This window comes from Solanum stenotomum, chromosome 3 (assembly GCF_019186545.1).
Source record: "Solanum stenotomum isolate F172 chromosome 3, ASM1918654v1, whole genome shotgun sequence".
Classification (NCBI taxonomy): Eukaryota; Viridiplantae; Streptophyta; class Magnoliopsida; order Solanales; family Solanaceae; genus Solanum; species Solanum stenotomum.
In genome coordinates, this window is record NC_064284.1 from 34,272,469 (window position 1) to 34,285,152 (window position 12,684).

Genomic DNA, 12,684 nt, shown 5'->3' on the forward strand with positions numbered 1-12,684 from the left:
ACCCATTATCAAAATGAACTTCTATGTGCTTGGCCCATGAAAAATTTGTAGGCTTGTACATGGAGGGGGCATGTTGAGAATATAATTAAGTAAATAAAAGTGTGCTCTTTCTAACAATTTAAGATTTTTGTGAGATGGTTACACGCTTCATCAGTAACCTTGTTACGAAATACGTTGGATTGAAAGTTGGGTCTCTCCTTTCATCAGATGATTCCATTTTAATTGCTGTTATTAGAAAAATAAATTCACTGAAATAGAATAATAAAATAAAGAGACAGAGACGAAGAATTCACAAATAAAAAAGGACTGCAACAGAGAGAGGAAGAAATAGAATAATTTAGAAACAGACTGCTATCTCATCTAAAATCTTCGTTTTATTTATTGAATTATATCTTCAACATCTTCAGTGTCTTAGAGAATGACTCACATCCCACTTTTTCCTCGGGAATCTATTGTATCTTGCTCCCAACATTTTAATGGCTCAACTGTCTGCTTGTGAAAACCCCTCACATCCCCACTCAATTGTTCTGTCCTCACTTTTAGCATTTGCATATCCATTGTAGTAATTTATTCCTGAAAGATGCGAATAAAGTCGTCCATTGCCTTGTAGAGGAGTCAGACTCATGCTTGTTTTATCAGACACACCAAATTATCTTATCTTTATTTTCCAATATCCATTGCCATTGTGCGAGGGACTTCTTAGTTCTGAAAAAGATTCTGATTCCTTGATTTGTTATTTCTTTTTGGTGTTTTAAAAGAGGGGGTAATTTTATTTGTTATAGAAAGTGTACCACCTGCGTAAGAAAAAAGAGGACCTAAGAGAGATGTCTTCACTTTTCCAAATAACAAACATTGGCATATGAACTTCTGTATATCCGTAATATCTCCTCAGGGAACGCTACAGAGACCTCATAAAGCAGTGCCAATCAATGCATTCCAGTGTAGGAACTGGTTCCCTTGCTTATGTTGTTGGGTCCAAGGTCATGGACATGAGAACAAGTTCCAAAGATGACTGCCGAAGAGAAGCTGATGTCAAGAGCAGTCAAGCTTCTGATGTAAATACTGACAATTTATACGGTTACAGTGATTTTGATAATAATTGTATAGACACACAACATACACATCAAAGGGAAAGCTCTACTGATTCCGGTGACCTTATAAGTGCAAGGGGAAGCACAGATGAGGCAGCATTGGACTCTTTCTTTTCTGTGCCTACTTTGGGTCCATACGGCTGCCGATCCACCGAACTTGGGGGTGAAGCATGTCAATCAGCATCTGTAAATGAGAACTATTTTGATTTTCCTGCTTTACCTGTTACTGACTTATTTGGAAAGAGTATCAAAAATAAGAAAGGTCATAGGTCATATGGTAAGAGAAATTTAGCAAGGCGTAAGTTGAAATATGGAGAAGACAAGATGCACAGTTTCAGAATAAATAATAATGCAGATCTAGTCGTAGAAGCAAATGTTTCCTCATCAAATGACGTGTCTCATTCCCTGAACTCTGAAATTGAGAGGGTTCATCCTACTGGGCCGGATTCAGTGTCATGGTCTGGAAAATTCCAGGAACGTGAAACAGAGATTTTAACCAAACTCAGAATATCTGACGCACCCGACACTCCAAATATGAATGCGAGAACACCTCCAAGAGGTGGTTCCAGTGATGAAAGAGTGTCGGAATGGCTCTGGACATTACATCAGATAGGTAAGTTCAGCATTAGTGATCACCTCTTTCCTACAGAAAATTTATTTACCTGAATGTTAATGGTATTGAAATAGAATTCCTTTTTTTGGCTTTTAGTTGTTGATGTAGTCAGAACAGATAGCCATCTTGAATTCTATGAGGATAGAAAAAATTTGGCTAGAATGTCAGATATCCTGGCTGTTTATGCATGGGTTGATCCGGCAACGGGATATTGCCAAGGTTGTTCCTTGTCTTCTGACAAAGTTCTTTTTGCTGTATCAATTCAAAGCTCTTAAAGCGATTCCTTTATTTTCTTCTCTTATTTTTTTTAGGAATGAGTGATCTCTTGTCTCCTTTTGTTGTTCTGTTTGAGGATAATGCTGATGCATTCTGGTGCTTTGAGATGCTTCTACGGAGAATGGTCTGTACATGAACAACAATTCATGCATTATTTCTGTCTTTAGTTCTTCATTGTTATTCCTTTCTTTTGGTGCTTGTGACTTTATTTAGTGTTTCCTTCTCTTCAGCGTGAGAACTTTCAGATGGAAGGGCCAACTGGAGTCATGAAGCAATTGCAAGCTCTATGGCATATTGTGGAACTTACAGATCGAGAAATGTTTTCTCATTTGGCAAGCATAGGTGCTGAAAGCCTTCACTTCGCCTTCCGGATGCTTTTGGTGCTCTTCCGCCGAGAATTATCTTTTAATGAGGTTCTTTGTATGTGGGAGGTTTGTGTTTCTGTTTTTATCGAGAATCAGAATGTTAGTTGCAAGGTGAAAGGACATGCCCTAATGAGAAAGCACCAATCCTTTAGCAGGACAAGTACTATAGCATCAGAAGTTCTCTTGTAATTTGATGGATTTGTTTACCTGGACCCTTTTCTTAATGAGTTCTAATTTCTGGGTTACTTCTCTTTTTACTTTCCTAAGAATAGACAAAGAGATGATTGAAAATGACAGTGCTGTGTCTATTAATAATACGGAAAAGGGTCAAAAATACCCCTGAACAATTGGAAATGGATCAACTATACCCTCCGTTTGATTTTGGGGTCAAAAATACCCTTACCGTTAGTGTATTGGCTCACTTTTACCCCTCAAAACTAACAGATGCCATGCCACCTTAAAAATCACATAAAACAATTGTATTTTTTTGCTGACTTGGAAATACAAATGGACAAAAAAATAGATAAAATAAAAATAAATTTATCTTTCACTTCTCTTTCTTTCTTTGAAGAAAAGAATGAACCTGTGGCTTTGTAAGAAATTTTTCTTCATTTTTTTTCATCTGAATTTCTTTCTTATCTTCTCCTTCTTCTATACTTTCAAAAATTCTATTATTCCTCTAAGATAAATTAATTATCTCCCTTATACACAATAATTTTATCATTATTCTTTTGAATTTCAAGTTTTCAATTCTCATTGTGGCAGCAGATAAAGGAAAAAAAACCTCAGAATTTTGATGAGGGAAAATAAAACAACAGAGGTTTCAATATTATTGGCTGGGGATAATTACTCCATAAGTCAAAATCCTTGCACAATTTTATTCATTTATAATTTCCTGTAGTTTCAATTCTTCACAATATATTTTCCTATGCTATTAATCTTCTCCAATTTCAAAAGAAAAATTAAAAATTGCCAAGATGATGAGAAGGCAACCGATTGAGTCAAAATTTCAACGCTTAACGTTTTTTTACTAAGTTTCGTCGAGTTTTATGAATGGTATCTACATCATCTTTGGGTAGGAGAACAACAATGGCAACATCGATGTTGTAGATTACTTTCGATTGGATTTGCATCTCTGCTTTCAGTGATTTCTTTTGCAGATCCATGACTATTTCACTACAATTTACTCGTTAGGTCTTTTTGTCCATGTGTATTTCCAAGTCAGCAAAAAAAATATTGTTTTATGTGATTTTTAAGGTGACATGGCATCTGTTAGTTTTGAGGGGTAAAAGTGAGCCAATACACTAACGGTAAGGGTGTTTTTGACCCCAAAATCAAACGGAGGGTACATTTGATCCATTTCCAATTGTTCAGGGGTATTTTTGACCCTTTTCCGTTAATAATATACATCTTAAATTCAGCTCTATCTACTATTTAGCTTTATAGCATCTTTTGGGAGTAGCCATATAATCAGCTAAGTTAGTCTTGTTCAACATTTCAGGGATATGACTGTATCACCCTTCAAGCTCTCTACCATTTTTCACCACAGGCTTATCCTAAATGTAGTATCCCCCATTTTACACTTATAAAAACATACAATTGCGAGCATTTGTAGTAAGGAGAAGGAAAAGAATTATCAAGGAGCGTGGAGCGACAATAAAGTTCAGAGATCTCATATGACTAAGATTTCGCTCATCAACACGATTGTCATGCAATATTATTGATATTTAATATGGATAGTTTTTGTTCCGTTTAGTCACAAGCATGTCTTCTTTCTCTTCAATATCATTAGGTGTTTTCTGTTGTTATTCATCTGCTTAACTTATTTGGACTTTGCAGATGATGTGGGCTGCAGATTTTGATGAATTGGTTGCTTATCATCTAGAGGAGAACTGCCCTGAAATATTGGTCATTCAGATTCCAAAGGAGTCTGAGGCAGAATCAGGAGAAGAAATTATTGAGAATAACAATAGTGATTCAAAGGATGACTCGCCCTCTAAACATGGAAGTGGAGAGCGTACTGTCTCTGCAAACAACGGGATGAAGCTTTCCTTAGCTCATCCATTTTGTGGCCTTACAAGGAATTTTTGGTCCAAAAGTAGTGGCATGCACAGTGTTAATATGGTCTCATCAACAAGGAGTACTGTCGATGAATTACCAGTTTTTTGTGTAGCAGCTATTCTTGTCATGAACCACCAGAAGATCATTAAACAAACTCACTCAATTGATGATCTTATAAAGGCAGGTTTATTTAAATTAACATCGACTGTGCTACACTGATCGTTGAGTGGATGCTTTCAACTGTGTGATTATGTCATTGTTAATTACTTTGGTTTATGTGTCATTCTGATTTTGAAAGGTAATGTGAAGTAATCAGTTCAGCAACTCTATGTGGTGGTGCTTATTTTTCTGTTTGTTTAATCTCTTCTTTTTTGTTTTGGACTCCACAAGAATTTGCCTATATTTCCTGTTAAATCTTCTTATCACTAGTCACTATACTACTACAGACAAAAACATATGTTGCATTGAAGATTCCTCTTTATTTATTTCTTTACTTGTTTCTCATTTTACTTGACCCTGATGGTTTAGCTACTAATATCGTTAATTGCTTCCTGGATCGTGTTTCCAAAACATTAGCTAGTTATTATGCTAAAATATCAGGTTTTGGCATTACAGCTGAAAACCTCCTAAGTTGTGTAACTTTTGAACATGCTGTGATGTACGTATAAACTCGTGATCAACCATTACTTCCCTAAAAATTGCTTTGTGTATTTAGGTCCAAGTGTAGTCAACAGGAACTTAATGCATCTCTATTTTGCTGTTGAAGGGTTAAAAATAAATTTTGAAGATTCAGATTATTTTTATATTTATCATGCTTGTTATAATTTAAAGTGTGTTTGTCCTTCCGTTGATATATCAATTTACTATATTAACATGCTGATGGACCTTGGACTGCACCTCACTTCATGAACATGGCGTTATTATCTTCTTTAGGGGCGGTGATTGATTATTCTGTCATTTTGGCTGGTTTTTCAGATGCCTCCTCATTTTTACCTTGGTGCTATCTGATGTGGAAGTTGGTCTTGAATTATTTTCTGGCACCTCTCTCTCTCTCTCTCTCTCTGTATTTGCCTGTCTTATGAATTATGAATTTGTTTGGAGTTTACACACGTGCACATTGCATGAAAATTATGAATTTGTTGGAGTTACATTGTTAGTATTTACTGATAATTATATGTTGAACATGCATCAGATATTCAATGACAATATGTTAAAGATTCGGGTCAAGAGGTGTGTACGGACTGCCATCAAACTGCGGAGGAAGTACTTCTACAAGGTTGTATCTTCTAACCTGGCGTTGGGATTTTGATACTTTTTCCTGTTCAATGGGATCATTCAAGTTTTCATACGAGATGGCACCATTTACTTGGTTCCTATTTTTAAAATTTCATTTGGACAAGTTGGTCTTGCTAATAAAAACCTACTCTTTTTAAATGTCTCTTTCCTGTTTGAAGCAGCTGATTAAAGGTAGAAATCCAGCAGCCCAAAATGGTGACTGAGTGTTTGGACTCTTCCATTTGCTTAGATGGCAAGTCAGATCTCTCATGTGGAGTTATTAACTGTAATATGATTTTAACGTTGGAGTGCGGAACAATTATCAGATATAGTTTTCTTTGGAGTTTATACAGCAATGTGGTTGGCATTTGAGTATACGCCCATGCACTACCTTCACGCAAGGTACTTTGCAATTTTTTGTTCTCATCTGAACCCAATACAGCAGTCTTGTGTGTTTCCCGAAATTCTTGTTTTTGATAATTTATGAGACCTGACTTCTGATGGACCATGCAAATTTCCTCTCTTTTTTATTCATGCCTCGGGTTTATTTTTAGTGGCTGTTGGACGACAATTCGACTACATGAGAATTCGGCTGGAGAAGCATAAAGGATTTTAGGTTTAAATTAGTAAAGAGAAATATGATTTCTTGAAGTGATGGAACAACTCAAGAAATATCCTCTCAAAATGGAGTTGTTAGGAGGAAGAATAGGCATCGTCTTAAGACAGCTGGGGTACTTTTGTTCCAAATGAAGGTTCCTAAACAACTTTGGGTTGTGTAATCTCTATTGTTCGTTTTCTAATAAATCGTGTGTCATCGAATGTGCTTGTTGGTAATGTGCCTAACAGTGTTCTTTTTCCAAATAAGTCACTATTTTCGATGGAACCTGGGGTATTTGGAAGCTCATGTTATGTTCGAGATGTTCAACCACCTATTACCTAGTTGAATCCAAATGCATTGAAGTGTGTTTTCTTGGGATATTTTCGCCTTCAAAAGGGTATCGGTGTGATCACTGAGTTCTCTACGGACAATCAACAGTTGGTATCACTCTTTTCGTTGTTTATGTTGACAATATTGTTATTACATGAGATAATTTTGTAGGAATTTCTCCTTTCAAGAAGTTTTTACGTGCCAAGTTTCATACCAAACACTTGAGGTAGTTGAAATACTTCTTGGGCATCGAAGTAGCAAAAAACAAGAAAGAGGAGTTTCTTGTCCAAAGAAAGTATGTAGTGCTCTACTTGCATAAACTGGAAAATTGGGAGCCAAACCGTGTCGTACACCAATAGTTCCTAATGTACTTTTTACTAAGGATGATGGTGACCCTTTTGATGATCTGGAAAGATACAAAAGGTTAGTTGTGAAATTGAACTAACTCATAGTGATCCGTCCAGATATTGCATATGCATTAGTATCATTGGTCAATTCATGTCTGGATTGACAGTCAAACATTAAGTAGCCTTGGATCAGATCTTGTGCTACTTAAAAGGAGCTCCTACCTTGACATACTCTATAATGATCACAGACATACTCGTATTGAGTGTTTTCATATGTTGATTGGGCTGGCTCAAGAATTGATAGAAGATCTACTGCTGGTACTGCGTCTTTATTGGTGGAAATCAATTATCTTGGAGGAGTAAGAAACAAAATGTTGTATCTCGATATAGTGCAAAATCTGAGTATAGAGCTATGTCTCGATTGGCATGTGAAATACCATGGATTCATCACCTTTTAGTTGAAGTCGGTATGAATCCTTTGTCTCCAGCAAAACTTTGGTGTGAAAATCAGGTTGCTCTACACATTGCCTCAAATCCAGTGTACCATGATCGAATGAAACACATTGAAGTTGATTATCACTTTTGTTCGTGCGAAGATTAAAGAAAACATGATTTCTACTGGCTATGTGAAGATAGGAGAGCAATTAAGTGATATATTCATGAAGACTTTGAATGGAACTAGGGTGGAATATTTTTGTAACAAGTTGGACATGAGTAATATCTATCTACAACTTGAGAGGGGGAGTGTAATAGAATATACATAGACACCGAATGAACATAGACAGATCTTCATATAGAATACATAGCACAATCATAGGTTGAGATATTTAGTGATTTTGTTTTCCTTTGATAGATAACTTATACACCTACAATATCTCTCCTTTTGGATTAATACAATGTTAAAATTGCTTCATTCTCTATGTATTTGACAGTTTTATAACAGTCATCTTAATAGGAAGATTATGGTAAATGATTATTTAAGGCAATAAATAAGGTGAAGAAGAAACCGTGCACTTGGTGTTGCTCTGGAAAATAATGAGATTGTAAGATGATAGGGTGGATTTCCAAAAGGCCTAAGATACTATTATTGATCAATGTTCGGCTCTGCAGAACATAAGCCAAGTGGTTTTGCAATACCAAAAGTAGCATTATGAGCTTGTAGAAAGAAGTGTAGAATGGAAACAAATGTGTTTACGGAAAGAGAAACTCCTCTCTAGAAGCAAAGAAGCAAATAATAAACCTACAAAGAAGCTGTAATATTAGACCTAAAAGAAACTCTGGCCAGTCCACAGAAAAGTGGGGGATGCTTGTGGGGGCTTTCTGGATGTTGATTTTAACTTGTTTGATGTAGGATGGGGAACAAATTCAGGGTCTAGTTTACGTTAGAGAGTTAGCCTTGAAGTCTTAAAAAATGGAGAGGAAATATAGAGGAAATGAGGTGGGAGGAAAGGGAAAGAGGGTTTGTCTAAGAAGGGGAAGGAAGCGAGAGGAGACATGTGATGAAGGAGAGGATGGAAACGACTATGGAGAGGGGATTGATTAAAGGAAATTTTGAGAGTAAGGGAATCGTTCTGAAGCAGAAAGTGAGAGTCAGTTCACTTATTTCCATCAGCCAACTCGAACGAAAATTCTTGAATTTAAATTTTATAACTAATTGATTGTGTTTATTTATAGTTGTATCTGCAGATAAACAGCAGTAACGTTTATGATGGGAAACCCTGCATACATAAGGTGTGCACAAAAGTAGACTAACTTACAAAATAACATAGTTTTGCACGAAGACTTTAAACGTCACTGATGTTTATATACTAACATGATTCTCTACAAAGAGGATCTAGTCAAATGTTTCCCAAAAAGTACACAAAGCCAACCTGTTCTGCTTATGTGTAAAATGGTAAAATCCACTCTTAAAAGCACGCTGATATGAATCTCCTTCCATATGGTACACATGAGCACTAAAGGAGTTACGTCCCATGCTCTTTCTGAGTTTCCACCCTAGTACCACTATTTTACAGTCTCTAGAATATCGCCCAGTAGGCTCCTGACATTGTTACACACCATGCTTTGCAGCATGTACGCAATAGGGAAACCGAGTATTAGATGGTTGACATCCTCTCATGCTTGCTCGTGCATGAAGCTCAAGTTAATGTAGATTGTCCTCTGCAGGTTCTTTGCTGTTAGGATGGCTCCCCATGCATCAGTCTACACAGCACAAACGAAGGAATACTTTCCTCATTGCTCTTGAGATCCATATTAAAGAGCAAACATTTCTTATTCTCCTTCAACTATCTATTGTAGAATGACTTGACTTGCATTAATTGAAAAGGAGTTCCATTGCCTTGGATGAATCGATTTGCATTTGGCTGCAGAATTGATAATTTGCCTAAACCATTATTTTTCGAGTCTTCTCTATGGATATTGGAAGTACTTGGTGAAAGAGCTAAAATTTAGTCTTCAGGTGACACGAGTAATTTTGAAATTTTCTTGATTCTATCGGAGAATGCTATGTAAAGTTTACCTTAGTGTAATTCTTATTATGCCTGATAATTTGTCTCTTGATTTGATGTTACCAATAGTAGAAGTACTGTAATCTGGAATTGGAGCCGAACACATATTTTGTACCTGTAATGGTTATACATTCTGATACATTTGGTATATTTCATATTATAGCAAGTGTCTCAGTATGCTTGCTATTTCTGCTTTCAAATTTCAAATATGTCATGTTAATTGAAGTGGAGAACTAAGATGCACCTTTTTGTATTTTTTTCTGCAGGACTGTTAAGTTGCATGTTTCATTTACTTTGGTTGGTGAATACAATCAAGTGGTTAGGGAACACAAATTTTGCTGTCATAAAGTTAGTGGTAAGGATTATGTATCAGCAATTTTGATAAACTTGTCAGCATTGAGATGTCTCAGGGGAGAGTTTAAAGAGTTGATGAGAATTAGGAGTGCCATTCAGATAATATTTCTGGAGAAAGAAAAAAATGAAGATATTTTCATATCTTTGTTACCCGACTTGTCTTCAATCATTACAAGCGTAGAAACAGTAAGAAAGTATTTATTTATCCTTACAAGCGTAGAAACAGTAAAAAAAATGTGTTGTGCGGTACTTTATATGGGACTGTTCATGCTCGTTAACATGCAATCTCAGTGTAGTTGATAGACCTCCCATCTCGTTCAACGCAAAGGGACTGAATGCTCTTCAGAGTTGGCTGCATACAAAAACAGATTCATGAAAGAACCTTCTATTATAACTTTGTTGGTGAATTAGTATATACTTGTCCTTTTTCTGGTGTGAATTTTGTTTTAGGTGAACACTTAATGAGACTTGATTTGTCATGCCGGCGTAACTGTTTTTTTCTGAGTAGAGTTGTCAATGTGCTTTGTCCATTGCATGGAACAAGATGATCAATTATTGAAATTGTAGATGGAAAAATGAAAAACATCAACTTTGTTTTGTTTTGTTTGCCTTTGGTTATCATTTCGTCAAGGCACTTTTTCTAAAAGGCTATTTCCTTGTAAGAAAGATAAAAATCTTAACAAAAATCTTTCCTTGCAATCATGAGGGAATGAACTCGAGCAAGTGATGATTCTTCGGGCGAAGTGGGAGAATTATGAGAAACTATGCAAAAATGATTTTAGAAATTGGTATCCTTACCGCTGAAGTATCAACAGAGATGGCAATGAGGCGGAGTGGATGGGGGCGGGGTGAGTTTAAGGCTATGTGGGGCAGGGCGGGTTGAAGTGGGTTTTTAAAAAATTAATGCGATGCGGGTTGTGGGTTGCGGGTATATGTGATTTTATGTGGGTTTAAATTTAATTTTAACTTTTTGTATGTTATAAGAGTGATAGAACATTATTTATCAAGACAATTTCTATAAATCTACTAAAATATTCGAGATAGTATATGAAAATGGTTCAATAAAATTAATACAATTTCTTACATGTTTTCCAATTGACCCCTAAAAAATAAAGTTTTAAGTCATTATCCTATTAAATCAATACAACTTAATGAAAAAAATAATTTATTGTTATGAATTTTATTTTTAGTATCAAACTTAACTGAAAAAAAAATATTAAAAAAGTTATGCGGGGTAGGTTCATGTGGGGTGGGTTTATGTGGGTCGGGGTAGGGCGGGTTGAAAATGAAAAAAAGTTGTTATGCGGGGCGAGGCAGGGTAGATTAAAAAATTTGCGAGTTAAGCTCACCCCGCCCCACCCTGCACCGCCCCATTGCCATCCCTAAGTATCAAATTTGAAAAAAGAATTAGGTGGTATTTGAAAGTGAAAAGAACACTTATATCTCAAGAAATAAAATATTTACGCTTAAATGTCTCATTACTTTTATACCTCTTTTTATTTTAAAGAAAAAATTACCTATCTACACACCTTTATTTACTATATTTTATATTATTCTCTACCATTTCAAAATATTTTAAAAATCCATCTTTTCCATTCAAAAGCCCAAACGTTTGAATACATTACTCTCCACTCCAAACCCACCTTTCACCACTCCTACTTTCACCCCTTCAATTTCTCATTATTTTCACTCCCATAATCTAATCAGTTATCCCCTTAATTCCAATTTGAATTTCAAAAGCTTTCTTTCTAGTCAATCAATTTCAAATCTATCCGTAGGTATTTATCGTCTTCTCCATGTTGCTGTTCTTCGAAAAAAGTTTTCATCAATTTTCTTATATATATATGGAAGATGCTCTTTTTTTAAGTATTGTGATTACCCGATTAGATACATCTAACACTGATCGAATTTATGATTCTAATGATCCTAAATGCACTGAAAACAGATCTAAAAGCTTATTGATCCATTGACTATGATGAATCAAAGTTCTAAGAAGGCAATGTCGATGAAGAATGTACCTTCACCTTCCAAAGCAAAAGGGGAAAAGCACCTAAGAAAAGGGGTAGAAAAGTTGTCGGTGTAATTTCTCGACCTACATTATCCATGTAACACCCCATATCTGAAAACATACCAGATTTGCAGATTTCAAAAGCTACAGGTGCCATCGACGGGCACCACATACGGACCGTAGGGTGACCCATGATCCGTGTTGGTGGTCCGTGGATGGTCACTACATCCCTCCCCCAGAAGTAGCCAAAAATCTAGCTAAGGGTCCTCCCACGCCAGGACCTACGGACCATAGGTCAGGCCATGGTCTGTGGTCAGGGCCGTGGGTCAACCCCTAGCTTTCAGCTCCCAATCGTCGACCGACGGTTGACCAGCACGGACCGTCAGTCGATCGACGGTCCATCCGTCCCATCCGTCGGTGACCCCGACAACTTTTAAGTCAGGGGTCTTTTGGTCTTTTCCTTATGCGTTGGACCCCAAAACTACGTCGTTTAAACCCTAAACTACGTGGTTTTGATCAGTTTTAGCCTAGAAACATAACTGAAACTTACCTAAGTCAAATTATTCATCAAAACTTAGAAAAATTAGAGAGTAAGAGGAGAAAGCGGTCAAGAACCCTAGTTCAAGAACACAACAAGGTTCCATCAGTTCCAGCCCCGAAATCGAAAGATTTCTCTGTGGAATTTGTCACCAGGTATGTGGGATTTCACTAGTGGGTTCCTTTCACCCATTAGGTCCCTAGATTTCTGTCAGAATCTTGATTCCCTTAATGTTATCTAGACCTAGGGTTTCTTGAATGTTTGAATTGTTGGGTTTTCAGCTGTTAGAATGATCCAAATTAAATTATCATGTTATTACTC

The 12,684-nt window shown here is 36.4% G+C and overlaps 1 protein-coding gene across 1 annotated transcript in view; it reads left to right on the forward strand.

Moving 5' to 3' along the window:
• LOC125859730 (uncharacterized) overlaps positions 1-10,284 on the forward strand; it is a 42,270-nt gene extending 31,986 nt beyond the window's left edge. The window contains exons 5-12 of the mRNA XM_049539543.1: positions 893-1,704; positions 1,801-1,923; positions 2,016-2,104; positions 2,211-2,411; positions 4,185-4,586; positions 5,599-5,682; positions 5,864-6,083; positions 9,730-10,284. Coding sequence (XP_049395500.1) covers positions 893-1,704; positions 1,801-1,923; positions 2,016-2,104; positions 2,211-2,411; positions 4,185-4,586; positions 5,599-5,682; positions 5,864-5,905 — 1,753 coding nt within the window. The 3' untranslated portion in view covers positions 5,906-6,083; positions 9,730-10,284. The remainder of the gene's footprint in view (positions 1-892; positions 1,705-1,800; positions 1,924-2,015; positions 2,105-2,210; positions 2,412-4,184; positions 4,587-5,598; positions 5,683-5,863; positions 6,084-9,729) is intronic.
• The last annotated feature ends 2,400 nt before the right edge of the window (positions 10,285-12,684 follow it).